Raw genomic sequence first — 18,862 nt, 5'->3', positions numbered from 1 at the left:
TCCTGGTTTTCTACAGTATTGTCTTAAACTGAAGCTCAACTCCAGACCACTGAACTGGTTTTGATTTCCCTTTATACTGAGCATCTAAGTGAGGTTTTACACTCATGCTGGCCATGCAGCTTTACCAGACAGAGGCAAAGAACAAAGAGAAAATACTTTACCGTCTTCAGAGATGATAAATCTGAACAGTGCAGGACACTTGACAAAGACAGTTTCACCCACACTTGCAGGTTTCCAGCATGTAATATTGTCCCACATTCCTGGGCAACCTATAGAAAGAAGGAGGGATAAAATACATTAGTGGCAGAAATCCATTCCTTTCTTCACACTGTTATTGCGGTTTATAGTTTGTTCTTTCTTCTATCCATAAAAATGAGCTTGTTTAGAATAATAAACAGTATGATTTTCTAATAAGCTTTCCCTGGAATAAAATATTTTTCATTCATAGGAATAGCATAAAATATGTAGTTGCATGGCACAATAATGACCAGACTTTACCCTAGCAGAAGATGACATTTCATAGAATCATAGAATACCAGGTTGGAAGGGACCTCGAGGATCATCTGGTCCAACCTTTCTAGCACAATCTAGATGAGATGGCCCAGCACCGTGTCCAGCTGAGTCTTAAATGTGTTCAGCGTAGCAGAGTCAACCACTTCCCTAGGGAGATTATTCCAATGATTGACTGTTCTCATTGTGACAAATTTACCTCTTGTGTCCAATCGGAATCTCCCTGGGAGTAACTTGTACCTGTTACCCCTTGTCCTCACCATGGGACTCCTTGTAAAAAGGGAGTCTCCATCTTCTTTGTAGCTCCCCTTTCTTAGTCCCAGTTAAATCACTCCAACATACACCAGAAACAAATCTTCCCTTGAGCATAAAATCTACAGCCACGTACCTATCTTTTAGTATCACTTAGCCATCTTTCAGTATTGCTGAGTTAAATCTTTAGGCATCTTTGATTTAAATTCCAGAAATTTCTGTTGGCTCTAATCAACCTTGTAAAAGGTTGGGTACTAACACGTTTTGGAATTTGATCCAGGGAGATGATTGGAAACTGAAAAAGAGATTCATCCTACAGCCAGTTTTGTGGATATGTGAGGGAAGCTCACCTCTTTCATGTTGTTCATTTTCTTAAAAAAATATTGTAACTAGAAATGTCCTCCATTAGTAAAAAACTGTCATAATATCATTCACTACCTGCACTGCAGTTTTTGCTGTACAGAATATAAATGCACAATGTCAAAAGGATGATTTTGACCCCTAATGATTTCTTGCATAAACTAAAGACAGAATCAGGCCTTTAACAACTGTTCAAGATTAGGCTCCAGGTAACAAACTTTGAACTAAAGATTTGAGTGGTAAAGAACCAACCTTCTGCTACATGCATGGTGGGATTGTGGATAGGAGTTGCGTTCTCTTAGGATATGGGAAAAATTCAGGTCCTGTCTGCTATTGTAAATACAATAAGGAGCCCAGCTCCTGCTTCTTTCTGATCACTGTGTCAGAGACATGACAAACTATGACTGGCTTTCAAGAAGCATAAGCCCTCCTGTAATTCTGTAAACCAACATCTTACTAGGTCATAAACCTAGAAGACTTATCCAGTGTACAGAAAAACTCAGAGCAATCTCTCAAATTTCCTACTAATGTTTAAAAAAATGACTCAGCGAAGGAATCTCAAATGGGAATCATCTTCTACACCTCAGCAGGAAAAGAAAGAAAAACTAAATCTAAATATCTCCACTACTTATTTGCATTTGATGTTGAGATCGAGCACACAATCTTATCAACTGTTAAAAGCCTCGAGCTCCACGATTTTCTAAGTGGTTTTCTGTTGATATACTCTCTCTTTGACTATGTGCCAGGAAAAATAAGATCTTCAGTAAAAGCAGATAATACCTCAAAGTGTCATACTTTCAGCCTGGCACAAGTACAATATAATGAGGTTTGGTTGATCAACTTGTAAAAACAATGTGGGCTTCATCAGCTTTGGTGATAGTAGCAGATTTCCATCAGTGGAGAATATATGCTCACAGGACTGGACTTGGTGTATTTTTTTCATCAGCTTCAGTGGCAGGGAATCAAGCCCTATGTTTTCTCACAAAATATAAGCCAGATACTACCATGTGCAGTGGATAGGGAAGTTCTGAGTGATACAGTATTTGAAGAATTAGGTCAGTCTCAAACAACACTGTTATGATATTATAATGATAGTATATGATAAGCAGTTGATAATCATTCTTTCAAATTAAAGGATGCAGCATCAGATCACATCATGTAAATTAATAATCATATAAAATCCTGATCCTATTAGCTAAAAAACCCTCAGCTTTGCCAGACCCACTAGCATACAATATTACTGCAAAAATGCTCATTAATTCATCACAGGGGCTGGAAAAAAGGAATCCTTTACATTTCCCTCTCCTCTCTCTTTCTTCCAGTCCTACCCCAGGTTGTTTCCTTTGCCAGATGGGGATCTCATTGTATGAATACTGTGATTCACCAGAACATCTCCAAAAGGCTCAAAGACTGGGGTTTGAGAACTTTTGTGATACAATCAGCGTACTAAATATGGAAATCAAGATCACATTGAGCACTATCAGATTTATTGTCTTGATAGCTAGTGTCTGTCCAAGCAGTAGGAACTGTATTTACCATGAAAATCTGAAGACATGCAGTAATAGGTTTATAGTTCACTGATGTATGGTACTCTGTACGAAAGTAAAGGATATGTAAATATCCATGGTAATGAGACATTTGCTTACAAGAGGTGTTAGAGACAATCAAAGTGGCTAATGAGATCTTCTGAGAACCACCTGCTAGCTTTGCTCACTTAAAATAAATGAGTTTGATAGGAATAGGGAAAGATTTCTTATTTCTTATTATTACTTCAACTCCAGTTGTCTTCCAAACACTGGGATAGCAATAGATACTGCAAACAAACCTAGAGAAATGCAAGGAAATCCTCATACTGCAGAAAAGAAAGTGTAGACACAGGATAAATATTTCATAGCACTGTTTCAAATTCAGTTATACCAGGTGGCTGGTTTTCTGGTTATACCATGCAGAGCTAAAAAATAGCCCATTTAAAAAGACATTATAAGTTTGTTGTGCTAGAAAGCACTGATGTGCTGACATTGGAAGAGAGGGATAGAGAAGCAGAGAGTCAAGTCATTTGCCTGAGTTACTAAAATAGGTGAGTGATGGACATTGGAAAGGATTCATAATCAATGAGAATGTTGCCTGATCCTGCCTGGAAAAGCATATTTGAAACAAACAATTTATAAAAGCAAAGAAAAGAATGACAAAAAAAAAAAAAGTGATAAAGGCCAGTGTGCACAATCCACTACATTTGTAAACCATGATACAGCCAGCAACTCCTGCTGGGTGAAATCTGCCCACAGAAATCAATGTGACTTGAGTGTGAAACTGCACAGCGGGTTTCTCCGCTAGCGCTGATGGTATGTCTCCATTGCCGTGTGATGTAGGGATGCCCAAGCTAGCTTTGAAAGAAGTAGCTCAGACACTGCAAGCAGCAAGGAGCAGCTTCAAGTGGGCAAATGTTCCTGATTCTTAGCATGTTAGAAACCATAGTTTTGAAGAATAAGATTTCATGTGGGTCAGAGTGAAAAGTGGTGGTCTTGCTAATGGATGGTCTTTAAAACAGGGCACCTTGCAGAAAACACAAACTCTACCTTCTCTTCCCATGTCTGCACTGCAACCTGCAGACTGAAATTCATGTTTGGTAAATTTTGTGGGATTCATCTCAGTTAACATATGCGGTGTGAAGCTTGGCATCTGATCTGTTCATAGCATGGGCAGAAGAGTGCTTCACCTTATTCAGCTAGCCACCTCCTCTCTGATGGGATGGATGATCCTTTGGGAGCCCCCATCCCTTCTCGCTGACTTTTGAGGAAACACAAAGTAGTCATTCAACTATGGATTATTACTATTACTATTATTATTATTTCAGGATTAGTTTAACTTCAGATGGCTAAGACTTACCCTTTTACCCTATTCAGCTAAGCAATGTTTCCTCTGTAGTTCATAGAGACTTTCCACATAGACATAATCCCATTTTAAGGTGGTGGTGGTGAATCACACTGCAAGTGTACTTCCATCTCTCCACTGACTACACTCAGTAGAAAGAGGCTAAGAACTAGCTTAGTCTGGTCAGCTGCCTATTCAACGGTTGAAGCTTGTATTCCCCATAGGGTCTATGTGGTCTTCTGGAGCAGACATGAACCAACTCTGCCCTCTGAGCAGAGGGCTGACCAGTGGCTATGCAGCCTCCCTTAGCCACTTTCTGATCCTGAGTGAAGGAGTCCAGCTGAGGGCTGTGATATGTTACTGCAGGCTGTGAACAGTGCCAGCGTAGCTGTGCAGCTCCTGAGCAATACAAACCACAGGCAAACCACCGTGATTGCTTATGAAAAGCCACATGATCAATCCCTACATCTCTGTCTCAAGCTTCTTGTAAAAGTGAGGTAAAACTCATGTTTAGACTGCAGGGTCCCTGTGGCAGGATCCACCTTGTAGTGTTCTTGTGAAACGTATTCCAAAAAACAGAGTCCTGATTTCAGCTGAATCCACAACATGGATTTTATATGAATTTCATATGAAGCCCATGATACCTAAGTCTAAATTCAATATTGTTGAAGCTGAGGGGGGTGTCTCATATACCTAGGGGTGGATCTGACTTGGCAGCCACTGAAATAGAACAGCTCTTTCAGAGAAAGGCCAAATTTCATAACAAGGATGAAACTATGGATATTTATCATTGCAGAATCTTCTGATGCAATTTTAAAATTATACCTAGCACTAAACCCATTCTAGTCATCCTCCCTCCGTGATGGTTCACACAAGACTTATTCCTGTCCTTTGCTTTAAATTAAGCCTCCAGGATCAAAACACTTTCTCTCTAACCTCTTATTCCTGGCAGCTGAAAAGCTCCCTTCTTACCTGAAATGTCTGGACAAGGACCAAGAGAAAAAAAATTAAAAACCTCAAACCAAGCCATGCTGACAGAATAGCAGTGAAAAAGAGCTCTTCTGAAATTGCGTATGGTCCCTTATCTTCTTTTTCTCCTCTGTCTAGGGCTGTCTTGAGAGTGCCAGTTTTGATAGTGGCTAGATATAAAACCAGATTTTAGACAGCCCCATAGCTGAAGTTCACTGAGTTCAAGGAATGGACCTCACTTTAAATCCACTGAGAACAAAGCCTGTTATCTTCCACCAACATGGAGTCACTATGTCACCAGGACTATGTACAAATTGTTCTTTTTCTATAGATTTGTGCCCTATTTTCTCATGGTGCCTCTACTGCAAACCCCTCATTTACACTCTCTATATTTCAATCCTCTTTACAGTATCCACAACATCCTCCCATGTCCTTATCCCATCCCTAGTGCAACATGCCTCCTTCTCATCTCTGCTAACTTTTTGGCAAGAGAAGATGCAAAAGCAGAGACGTGGGTTTTGGATAGCAAGACCCTGTGTACTAATTCATTACTCACTCATTCACTCCTCTTAATAACGTGGGTAAGTCCTACCTGTCCCCCTCTCCAAGAAAATAATTATTTTGACATCTTGTTTGTAATCCACACACCATTTTCACAACATATAGGAATTTCCAGCTTTGAAATTAGTGCACCTCTGTCAAATGTTGCTGACTTTATTCAGTGAACACAAAATTATTGGGTGTAGGGGGAGTGAAAAAAGAAATGACGGGACAACGGACAAAGGGATGTATGGATTCATACACAGACAAAATGGAATAGACAAGAATTTGCATAAAATTTGTTTCCTGGGGAAATAAAGAATAAATGTAAATATATGAACGTTATACTTCCGTATTTTTCATGTACGAAAATAAAGGCTTGAGATGAAAACCCAACCTTTTGGCTTACAGCATTCAGTTTGATTTTTAGTTCCTCTCCTCATTTATTAGTTTAAAATGTCACCTTCAAGGTCATATTGCCTTCAGGAGAGTAATATCAAAGGAAACATAATGTTACAAGCCAGCGTATTAAACTGAATTACACGATGCACAATAACTTTTAAAGGGCATACTACATATAAAGCCTTTCAGAGAGAGAGAGAATATGAAATAGGTGCGCTCTGTTCTTTCATACATCTAGGTAAATACTGAAATAAATAATGACTTAAGCAAGGCCTGGATATGGGGCCTAGATTTTCAAAAGTAATTGACATTTCAAAGTAAAGGTATCTTATAGGAGCTCCTATTACAGAAATGGTGGTTCTGTAGGTGTTTCAAGTTAGACAGCAAACTTATAACACTTTCAGATTCAGTAGTCACTTTTGAAAGTCCAGGATATAAGAGAGTAGAAAAGAAAAATCAATGGAAATTCCAGAGTTATAAAAGGGGAGAAAAAACACAAAGGGGAGAAAAAACACCAAAGGAAGACATTCTATGTTGGAAAAGAGAATACTTGATCATGCACAAGGAAAAAAAGTCATTCTTTCCTTAAAATGTCTTATATACAAAGCAGGCATGAAAGACTGAGTACAAGGGGAGGCTGAGCAGAGAAAAAGGAAATTTTTTCCTTCCCAGTTCTGCTCCCAATAGATTTTAGAATTATTTGAACAAAGTCTATTTATTCATTCAGTATATGTCATCTGGACCAGCTATTACACTAAGAATTTGTTCCTCTATCCAAATTTTAACTACTGCTGCACTGAGCTGCACCTTGCATTGTCTAACGTGGTATTCATTCACCTTAACAGTATAAACATTATATGTGTAAATCTCAGCTAAGTAGTTCTACATTTCTTTTACAGTGTTTGAAGAAAAACAGACACCTTTGGAGGGCACTGTTAGAGGGTTTCTAAGATAAGTTATCCTCTAGAGACATGTATTTTCTTCCACTGATTAGAAAAGACATGAAGAGAAAACCTAATCTTAGGCTTAAAATAACTGGAATTAGAGCAGAGGAATGCCACATCTATAGTCCAAGTAACTCAACTAGGGCTGTATGTGAAGAAAAATAAAATGTGGTCAAACTTACCAGCAGTTGGCCCACCTTAATATTTTCCCTTACATTTCACTAGACAACTGCTGTGCCTGGTATAGTTCTGCAACACTATATTATGACTATTTAAAATCCATTGTTTAGGTAATGATAATTATATAAACTATGATAGCATTTTCTACTGGTACGTCATTATCAGTAAAGTGAGTTGTTTTACGGGATGGCATTTTCAGAGATCTACTGCAGCAAAGTTTTTAAAGAACTATTAAAAATATCAACTTAATTTATGAAAGAGGACATTGGAGAAAATGATTTGAGATATTTCACTTCTTATCTACCAAGTTAATCCTAGATTATATTAAAACCCAAAGGTGAAAGAAACAAAACCAGTAGTTTTTCTTTCAGTGGAACAGTGAGTTTTATAGCATAACAGTAGAAAAAGATGAACTGAAGATAGCAGGCTTTAGCTCTGAAAAGATTAAGTGCATATGCTTTGCATTTGCCAAACATAAATTGCGTATTTTAGAACTGGGAGCTAGTCTTTTTTACCAGAGTTCAACAGAGAGGATTCCACTGAGTTTCGATGTTCTGCATTACTCAGGCATTTTAGTTCACCTTCTGACCACCTTAGGAGTGAGCCACACAAATTATAAATTAAAACTCTATCCTTATTCCTATTATTTTAGTGGGGAAAAAAGTAGATACAAATACACACACGAGTCACTGTTTGACCATGATCTGTCTCAGAGGTGAAAAGAGAATGAAGATCTTCTCATCTGTGCAAAAATTCAACCATTAGAACTACTCTCCTCAAGAAGGTGAAAGGTTCTTGCCTACGTCTCATGTGAAACACACCTCAAAAGGAAAGGCTAATACTAAATCTTTTTTTTTTTTTTTTCCTTGAGCATTTTATACATGGCAAAGATCAGCTTTTAAATGACAGGAGGTGTTATCTGTAATTAGAGAGGTATAAATCTTTTTTCTTCTTTTAAAGCTGTTTAATTCTTTACAATCACAGGATATTTACTCTAAGCTCACACTTACTGCTGCTCTTGCATTACCACCTGCCAAAAAAACCTCATCCAAGAAAATCTCCATAATCCTTTAAGTGCTGCCAACCAATTGGCCTTAGGTGAGCCTTGGAGAGTTTTAAAGGGAAACTTCAGTTTGGCAAAATCTTTGGAACATTTCTTTGTCTACTTATACAGAAGACTAAAAAGCCAATAATCTGGGAAATGGAGAGGAGGGGTTTTTTAAATTTTCCTTAAATATAATAAAAAAGGATTGGTTATTCATCTATGAGAAAGTCACCACTTTGCTCTTCTGGAGGCAGAGAGACTCTGTGAAATTATTCAAAAAATTGGGAGATTTTATTCCAACACTGCTGGAGGACAGAATGACACTTACAAGCTGCCAGAACCTGAGCCAGTGCCAAGCTTGCCAGCTGCGGATAATCTGGCATCACTCAGGGCATGGGCTGTGTGAGATCATGGGGTACTGCTGGAGGCAGCCTTGCCTGGCAGCAGCTGGTACCCCTCACTTCTTTTATTGCTAGTGGCAGCCGAAACCAGTTTATCATCCTACCCCACCACCACGCCATTCTGACTCACTTTCCTCCCTTCTTAGGAGGAGAGATCATGCACTTTTCTTTATCAACTCTATCTTCCATTAATTCTCCAAGCTGAGAGAGAGAGAGGAAAAGGGAGGCTATTCCACCAGTGCCTAGAAGGCTTTGCATACATCACAGTGCTAGAATTCTTAATTCTTAAGTGACTGGGCTCAGAGTCATTTCTGGGAAAAGCATAGCAAAAATATTGGCTGAAGTTTGCAGAGTTAAGACAGAGTCTAAGAAAGCAATGGAGTAAGAACCAGAAAGATGTGTTCCTCTTCCACAAAGCCTTACCTTCCTCTATCAGATACTACCCCTACGGATCCTCCCCTTCACAGGCACCACCTACCCATAAAAAGTGATTGACTAAGGGCAGCAAGGTGGAGCACTCTCAGCTGTGCCCAACCTTTTTGAATAGTTTCAATTAACAATATTAACTAAGCCTACAATTGCTGTGGTGATGGAGGACCTGGATAGAAATAAATATATATTCTATATTTATTTATACAATACATATAAAATTTTATATATAATATTTTTTTCCCCACAAGTATTAATGTGCCTTACAGTGAACCCTGGCTTTCAACTAGGGCTGTAGGTAAGGAATCTTACCAAGCTGTATAGCTGAACAGTTCATTGCCACTTTTACCACCCATGGAGAGTAGTGATATTTGGCTCATTATGAGATTTATGGGCCTGTGAAGAAGACACCTGTAAAGATCACTAGGATAACTGGTTGCCATGGATACAGAGAAAGTAGAAATTTTTTCAGTGTGTCTTTTTGGTGTTTTGGAGTCTGCATTCCTTTGTAAATGGAGGGAGAATTTGGTTGCATGGAAGAAGATTAGAGGAAGTTTTGGTAGCAGGTCTCTTGAGCATTGAGGTTTCCCAGTAATAACTTCAGGGCTTTAAATCTGTTCTGTCACAAAAGAAAAAAATGATAACATATTCCTTTGATTTGTTAGTTTCTAACTAATCTCACAACAGCACTGAAGTGGGACTAAAATGGGACACAAACCTTGAAACAGTCTCTGGGTATGGGATTACACTTCAATCTTAAAAAATCCCAATGTGTTAGAACAGGATTTTCAATGGAACTTATTCAGGCAAAGTCTGAGGTCAACAGTTGCCTAGTCAACCACATTCGTCAGGAATTTTGGCTTGTTTCTTAAAGGATAAATAGACCAAACTAAACAGACAGACATTAAACAACTGAAAATAGCAACTGACCTCAAGTCTATACGACTAATAATTTCAGAATTATATTAAATTCTGTTACACATATGTTAACTTCCCTCAAAGGAATTTACAAATTATTGTTATTTAGGTTTCATGGTAGCTCTGGGGGTCAGAAGATTTTCTGCTCTTTTTACAGCTGGAAAACAAAACAAAACAAAACAAAACAAAACAAAACAAAACAAAACAAAACAAATGGTGGCATTGAAAGCTAAACACTCTGCAGAGCAAGAGTTGTAACAGAGCTCAGAAGCAAGATACCCCTTCGTATTCAGACTCTTGTCCTCCCCACTTTCTTGCTTTTCTATTGTTTATAAATAGAGTTATCTCAGTGGAAAAGGCACGTCTGTAGTAGAAGATAACTTATAACAGATCTTGGGCCAACTTCATTCCTGATGTAACCACAGTGACGCCAGTGTGGATACTCTTGAGAGTCATTTATTCCTTGTTTACTCCTTCAAATCTTCTGAGAATGAGAAATGACTGAATTAAATAACTTAATTTCTTCCAGTGTGCAAATTCCATAATCTCTCCTGGAAATTGTTCTAGTGGTGAGTCAAGCAATTCCTTATTAGACCCCATGGGACCTTATGATCTAGTGGAGGAAACAAAGGAAATAAATGCATTATAAAATCCAGTTCGTACTCTGTTAAGAGGCATGTTAACACATTGCATTTCATACTTCCGAACAGGAAGACAGAAGCTGCATTTTGTTCAAGCTTTTGGAGTAACTGAAAAACAAATCTCGAAGTAAAGGTGTGATCCAATAACAATGTCAGAGTTTAACAAAGCCTGTCTCCTCTTTCATATTGAACTTCTCTGACTCTGCCCACAATGCATTCAGAGAGTAGAAAAAATAACACCCAAAAATAAATGCAATCCAACCTCACAAGGATTTGCATACATCTGGGAAATTTTGTTCAGTGTGAAAGAAACTAAAGGAAATTATATTACTATTCAGTAAGTTCCCAGCTACTACATGCCTTCCTGTTCAAAATAAAGATACATAAAGATATACGCCTTGATCTGGGCAGGTTACAACCTGAAGTGGGTGAGAAGGCAATGTGAGGGGTATCAATAGATGAAGATGGAAGTAGAAAGCATGATGAAGAAGGACAAAAGAGATGGTAGTGAAGCATGGAGAACTATCATGATCATTCCCCTGGTAATGAACAGTGGATGCTTTCACTTTTTTTTTCTACTATTTTTTTTTTTTTTCCTGGAAAGATTTTTTTGCAAAAGAGAAGGGGGAAAAATGGAATAGAATGTAGACTGGGAAGGAACCACCAGTGCCATCACACCCAGACCAGCACTATCACCAGCAAGCAGAGGCCATATAAATTTAATCCAGAAAAAGTAAATGTGTGCACACTGCTCACAACTCTGTGTTGTGTAAGCTACAAAATACAAAGTCTCCCAACAGCCTGTAGTAAAGTACAAAACAACAAAACCCATAAACATCATAATGAGACATACAAAGACATCAGAAGTATTTCCAATATCTTAGATACATGACACATGTTAGGTGAAAATGCCCAAAAAACCATAGGAAGCGGCCACAGGAAGGCCCAAAATTACAGTGGTGGTAATGCAAAATTTGAACAGCTAGAGACAAGATAATTCCCCTTTGCCTGCCTTTAGATAAGATCCTTGGAGAACAAGTGTAGTGGATCTGTCGGTCTAAAGTCTGGAAAAATACAGGAAGAAATGGGAACCAGTCATTAGAGAGTGGCAGCTGAAGCTGCCATCACTCCTTGATGATTTATGGTAGAGGACCAGTAACACCAGTTTCAGCTTCCAGACATAGGGAGATATGCATCAAACCTCCAACACTGCTGGTTTAGTCACCACCTCCATCAAAGCCATTACAATAGTCATTGTACGAAGTGGTACTTTGGGAAGAATGTGGGTTTTAACCATATTTGGGAAAAAAGTGTCTGCAGATCCTCATTTTCCTTTTGCTTACTCCTGTAAGTAAGGAGTTAATTCCAACAAAATCAATGAGTTTCTCCATATATAAAGCTGCTATAAGTTGGAGACTAATTGGTTTAGAGAATTTAGAGAAGGGTTAAAAAAGAAATATGAAAACAAATTTAGTATATTATTCCTTCCCCCTCTCTTCTTACTAGAAAATGTTAAAGACCTAGTAGGAAGAGAAATTGTTCTGTGGTGTTGCTCACAAATATATGTGGGCAGGTAATTACACTCCCATCTGAAGTAATAAATAACTATGAAAATTTGCAGATGTATAATCAATATTCTTTTACTGGTGGTACTTATTGGAATGTGGAGTAATTATGGAAAAACAGAAAATAAGGTTAAAAGTCACGAAGATTATTCCCTGCACCCAGGCAAAATAAACCACAACTGAAATATCTAAAAGGAAGTTTGGGAGTTCTCATTGTCTGTGATATTCTGATTACCTGGACAAAGGATGAGAAAAGTGCTTTACAAGGCACAGTTCTGCATGCTTGAGTTATAGAGTAAAGGTCCAGAAACTTCTTCAATCATTTGATAATTTTTGACTTGCAGGGACTGTGATAGCATCAGTGTCATACATAAAGATGATAAAAAATTTCTTCATGATATTCTGAGAGTGAACAGGTATCGTATTACTTAGCAGATAGAAAATTAACCCCTACTGTAAAACCCAATTAGACGTTGAAGTTACTTATAAAGCTATTTATACGTATAGGTACGTATTTTTACAAGTATAGAGTACAGGCATATATTTACATATATCCTCAGATAGGTTACTCTGTCCATAGACTAACTGTTAAGGGTACCTGTAGAAGAAAAATTAGAAAGCACACAAAAATGTTCCGTTGGTAACCCAAGCGAGAAATCTTATTCATGTGAACAGGAGTGATCAGCTGTTGTAATCACACCATTTGAACTTTTCTTTATCAGTTTTCAGTCCAGAAGAATAATAGGAAAGAAATCGGTGATTCTGGTATATCCTGTATGAAGACAATTATGAAATAGTTCTATTGACTGGGAGTACTATATTTAATTTTGGTCTAGCTTATTCAATTATGATAACAATGGGTTCTATTTTAAGCATTTTACAAGTGTCTTGGCTTCAGCTGGGACAGAGCTAATTTTCTTCTTGGTAGCCGGTGGGGTGCTGTGTTTTGGGTTTAGGATGAGAACAATGTCGATAACACACTCATGCTTTGGTTCTTGCTAAGCAGTGCTAAGTAGTTGCTAAGTGGCGCTCACACCAGTCAAGGACTTTTCAGCTTCCCACACTCTGCCCGGTGCACAAGAAGCAGGGAGAGGGCACAACCAGGACAGGTGACCCAAACTGGCCAAAGGACTATTCCATACCACATGACGTCATGCTCAGTATATAAACTGGGGGAGTTGGCCGGGGGGGCAATGTTCACTGACTGGGGGACGTGCTGGCCATCGGGTGGTGAGCAATTGTACAGTGTACCACTTGCTTTGCATTACTATTGTATTATTATTATTTGTTTTATTATTATTATTATTATTACTATTATTACTGTTCTATTTTTATTTTACTTTAGTTATTAAATTGTTCTTATCTCAACCCATGAGTTTTCTCCCTTTTACCCTTCCAATTCTCTCCCCCATCCCACCAGAGGGGAGTGAGCAAGCCGCTGCGTGGTGCTTAGTTGCTGGCTGGGGTTAAACCACGACAGCAGGTTAGCAGAGAAGGGGTAGAATTAAATTAGTCATTTGGCTGTATGACCAAAAACCTGGAGCAGATTCAAGTACTTTCATGTCTTGGGAACAAAGATGAAGCATGTTCTCTAAATGTATACAACAGTCCTTCAGCACATTTTAATTAATTGTTTGTGGTCATTATTTCAGTTTGGCTTTGCTCTTGTCACATGGTTTAGGCATACTCTTGTTACACACTCTAATAATAGTTTTTCTTTTCTAAAGCATTTCATTGTGCATTGATTTAAATTTCCAGTAATTTTTTTCACACAGGTCCTGGTTAATCACTCATTTATGGTACCTGCAGCTTCTTCCTCACTCATAAATTAATAATTATTTTTACCTTGCCTTTTGTTTTGGTGGTGATTTCTAGTTGCTTTGTTTCACTGCGCTTTCTTTGATTTGTTTTTCTGTAAAAGAAGCAAACCAACTGATTCTAGCAACTGTGTGAGCATGAAATGTATGGCTTGATTATCAAAAGTGTAAGCTGCTATGGAAAGACAGGCATTCAGGAAGTCTGAAATGGCTTTTAGGGTAATAAGAAAGGCAAGGAAAAGGATCAATAAGAATAGCACATCCAGGTGCTTGTCCAAAAGACTCAACTATCTGCTCTTGAAGGGTGAAAACTGCACCATCTAACTTCAGACATGTGCCTTACCTGGCAAAGCTAGTTGGGCAGAGTTCCCACTTGTTTTACTCAAAAAAAAAAAAAAAAAAAAAAAAAAAAAACAACCCAAACCCCACAAACAAACAAACCCCCGCCAGAAAATCAAATAGTATATGTGAATTATGGAGAAAGAGGAAATCCAGGACTGGGAAGAGAAATAGGTAGCTAAACTCTTTGAGATTATGGATACACCTTGAGTGAGACTCACCTTGCATATTGAGACACCTTAATTTAGATGTTTTAATATGCAAACTGGATGTAAATCTCAGTATCTATCAACTGCACAAGGAGTCTTGGGAGATTAGCCAGCTAATTTAGCCAATAAATTAGATGTCTAACATGCAGTGATGCAATTGCTCCCCGAGGAGGCCATTTTCCCCTAAATACAGAGCCCAGTACGGTTCTCTTTACTGAAACACGTATTGAAAATGCCTGTTGAATTCAGCGGGGGTTGAGGTTGCAGATCGGCAGCAGCAGAACCGCATCTGGAGAAGAGCGAGCGCTGTTCCTGGTGCTGACCGCAGATCCTCCCCACCGCGGCCGGACACCGGCTGCACTAATTTTGGTAAAAGGTGTGTTTAGTTTAAGAATTATCAAAATCTTTAAAGCGTGATTTGTTAGTGATCTTTTCAGAAAACAAGCTGGTGGTAGCTGTAAGTATATTATTATCTGGGAGGTGAGTCTGGCTATTTCCATATGGCTTGAAGCTCAAAGGTCTGATCTGAATCTGAATTCTCTCAGTGCCAGGAGGCACACAAGGTGCGAACATCGTTCTTCCACTTCGATCGGTCTGCGGCTGCGTGCTCTGGAGTCCAAGGGCCACAGCGCAGTCTTCTGTTGTTTTTTTCCTCAAGACATGACCGATCCAGTTCCATCTCCTCCTCCTCACTTCATTACTGATTTTCTCCATCTCCGAGTTGATGCTCGTCGTTTCTGCAACTTTTTTTTTATTTTTATTTTTTTTCCGGGAGGAGGTAGTTGGCCTCCTGCCCAACCCCCATGACTTGGAGGGCCAGTGGTTTTTCTGTCAGGGTGGCCTTCCCTTAGGCTGCGTTGGTTCGCGGCACCTTCTTCAATTTTATCTGGTGCACCCTCCAGAGAGGGATCCCCCATCCACCCCCCAGGGGACGCGCCTTCTAGCCGTGCAGCCCCAGCCGAAGGAAAGCTCAAAGGTACCCATGTTAAAAGCAAAAGTGCTTCTGAACTACATGTTTACAGTATGGTGCAAGGAGCAAGTAATTACTTTGATTCATCTGTAAATCATTTATAAGACACTATGTATTCATCAGGCTGTCAAAATCATGAGTCTTCATGGCATCCATGAGCAAAATTCAGAAATGAAAAGAGGAAGAAAGAACATTTATTTTAACTGAGATCGATCCGAAGTCTGGATGGCAAGTTTTCTAAATTCTATTCCTTTCCAACTATCTTGCAGGAATAATTAATATATTTGAAAAAATAAACAAACCTAAAAGCTGGCTTAAAATTGGACTTTAACATTCAATGTTCCTGCAGATATGAGATGAGGGAAAAACAGATCAAACATCAATAAGAGAGAAGGTATACTATCCTACTGCTGAAGTGTTTAAAATAATAAAAAAAAATAATCTTAAAATATGTATCAAAGATAGGTTGGTTGAATCAACTTTTTTCCTCCTCTCCCCTCCCCTTTTTTTTTTTTTTTTTTGCTAGGGAGGAGCCTACGTGTGCAATTTAAGCAAACATTCTGCTTTCAGCCAGCTAACGTGAGATTAGTTTCACCTTTAGACTTCAGCGTGGTATTGCTAAAGTATTCCTGCACCACAGAACAACCTATTTCTGTGGTGGAATTAATATTAGAAAATGAAATCTCAAGCTGGGAAGCATAACAACAGCACAGAGCAAGTTCATTTTTTTTCCAGTATAGCATGCAAAATTCTTCTCTCTAGAATGAAATATTTCAACACATTAAGTTATATGACCCCCCAAACAAAGCATATAAGAAGAGTTCTTTGCTTCGTGTCTTTTCCAAAAGGCTAGAAAACTACATTAAACTGAGAGATCTTTCCCTTTTTCCTTTCCTGTTCCTTCCATTTCAAAGGAGGAATTTTGGGGAAGAAACTGGACTTTTTCTTTTCCTCCCTTTTGCCAGGAGCAAATTGCCATGCACATTCTGAGTTAGCAGTGCTGGCTAGCAGCTCATGGGCAAAGCCAAGGGTCTGCCTTTCCCCACCCCCATCCTGCCTTGCGCAGAAGCTAAAAAAAATATAATGAATATTGGACATGCCGTTCCTGCTGCCTTGCTTGCCCAGTCATGGAGGAGGCTATGAAGTTCAACAGATACTGCAGGACCATCTCCACTTTCTACATCTCGTCAGCATCCTATAGAGGAGATCAAAGTCTGATCCATTGTAATTTCCAACAAATGAAAGAGCATAGCTTTAGTGTCGAATAAAGTAGAAATATAAATAACTTTGTTGAAAAAGATCAGCTTAGATATAGAGTAAGGACTCAAGACATTGGTATTTAAGGTGTTATTATGCATGTAAGTTACTTTGCACTTCTACTTTTGAAGGTAAGTAAAACTGAATTATCTCATTTTTGCCATGGTGAGAGAAGTACATATAGATATTTATCTACCACTTAGCAGAGTTGTTAATAACTTGTTATAGTACTGTAACTTGCTTGTCTGTCTGAAGACGATTTAACTTTGTGTTCTTCAGTTTTATTTTGCTGAGGAAAAATCAATATGCACAATCTGTCAGGAGCCCAAATTATTACACTTATTCAATTGCATGTATTATTGAGTAGGCAGTTTCCTGTAATGAAGTTCTTGGCTTAGGTTTGTGAGGCATATTAAGAAGCAGTGGATGGAGCTCAGAATAAGCTGAAACGAGAAATGAAATTGTACAGTTGGGTAATTGTAGTCATTGGCCACCTATGTGAGAATATCAGTGCTTGGTGAAGTCTCATCAGAAAAAAACATTTTACGGTAAAGAACAGGCTAAGAAGACTCTCTTGAGTCTTTGGTCTAATGACACCTGATCCATGACTAGAGCTTTCCAAGTGATCCTACAATACACACAGATACCAAAAGGAGTGATTCTAAATGTACAAAATGTGGTATGTCAGAATGTTCCTCCAGAAGCCAATACACTGGTGAAAAGGAAGTGATTCTTAAGAGTGTTCAGAAAATCTTCCAATTGAAGTTATTAACAGAAAGCCATTGGAGTTGGTTCTAACCCATTCTTGTTCCCATCACGTTTACTGTTCTCCCACTAGTGGTCTAAGTACAGGCAACCATCCCCATTAACAAAGCAAGAAGTAACTGGCAAATTTGCTTACGAGAGTGGGATTCAACTGACCGATTGTCAACATCTACATTTGAATAGCCCTCAAAATTTTTGTAGTAGTAGACAGAAATAGGTAATCCTAGAGAACAACGTCTCTCATCTGAAAGCAGACATTTGATATACGTCTGATGATTCATTCCCTCAAAAAGACAACTTTTATCCATTGACCATGAATGCAGCTTCAGGACAATAGCTGAGACAAAAATATCTTTGGCAGAGAAACCTCAAGTTCCATGAGAAAAACTCCATGCTGTCTCTCTAAAAAAAACCAAAACAAACAAACAAACAAAACCAAAAAACAAACAGAAAAAAAACCACTAAAAAACCACAACCAAACAAAACTGATTATTGTTCTCATCTTCATATCAAGGTACAGCAGAAAAACCAAGAAGTTCAAACAATGCCACCTTCATAGCAGGCTCACAAAAGTCCCATTATATCCCAGAAAATAAGGTCCAACCTGTTCACTTTCTAGGCTGTGCCACTGCTAAGCCTGTTACATCTACCTCTAATGAGAAACTGAATGAAGTATTAAATAGAAACTAGCCAGAAATGGAAGGGCACTGCATGATGCTTGATGACTGTCATTGTCATCTCATGCAAATGACGAACTGGGTCGCCACAGCCTCCATGTGTTAGCAAAAGGGGGAGTCTGGTCATGCTTCTCTGCAGCAGCTCCCAGGCTGGTGCATTGTTCCCAGCTCACACTTAAAAGCTTTGTGTGTTCCACAAGTTCATAGCCCTGTCAGCTGATGAAATATGTGTCACACGCTGTGTCTACGCTCTAGTTTCTCTATTCCTTTTTGTGCTTCTTCCCAACACAGAGCCAGAAGAAGGAACAAGGATCCTGATTGTCATTACCAGCTACAAGAAATGTCATTACATATGGGGATCTATTGTGGAGTAGAATGGGAATTGGCAAGCATATTACAGATCCTTCGCCATACCAGGGTGATACAACATATCCTTAACACAGCCCAGAATCCTACTTTCAGTCTCTATTGGTAGATCTTGTTATATTAACTGTCCATACTTTATGAATTCATTTGCAACAGAAGCCCAAACCTGAGGAATTATAGAAAGGATTAACATTTGTATTTTGTCTTTATTAACTATTAGCATATGTACCAGTATCTTTTACATCCATCTAGGTTTTTATAAGCTGAAGCAGAGATCATAAATTATTGCTGTATTATCCTTTCCTTGCCTTTGGGTAAGTCGACTAATACAACCAAACTCTGTGGATGTGTGTGTACAGTAGTCCTGTAGTTTCTCTGTTAAAAACAACCAAATATGTCTCTGTTAGTCAGTGCTCAGAATACTTAATGTTAGTA

General features: G+C 38.6%; 1 protein-coding gene across 3 annotated transcripts in view; it reads right to left on the bottom strand.

Moving 5' to 3' along the window:
• The window catches only part of ADCYAP1R1 (ADCYAP receptor type I), a gene marked incomplete at both ends in the record, with an annotated part of 109,650 nt that overhangs the window by 54,958 nt on the left and 35,830 nt on the right, over positions 1–18,862 (bottom strand). For all 3 annotated transcript variants that reach the window (XM_082306346.1, XM_082306345.1, XM_082306347.1), the window contains one exon: positions 162–269. In XM_082306346.1, coding sequence (XP_082162472.1) covers positions 162–269 — 108 coding nt within the window. The remainder of the gene's footprint in view (positions 1–161; positions 270–18,862) is intronic.

The sequence above is a fragment of the Platalea leucorodia genome (genome assembly GCF_965183815.1).
Source record: "Platalea leucorodia genome assembly, chromosome: 1".
Taxonomy (NCBI): domain Eukaryota; kingdom Metazoa; phylum Chordata; class Aves; order Pelecaniformes; family Threskiornithidae; genus Platalea; species Platalea leucorodia.
The sequence above is the reverse complement of the archived record's forward strand: the minus strand, read 5'-3'. Positions and strand labels throughout refer to the sequence as shown.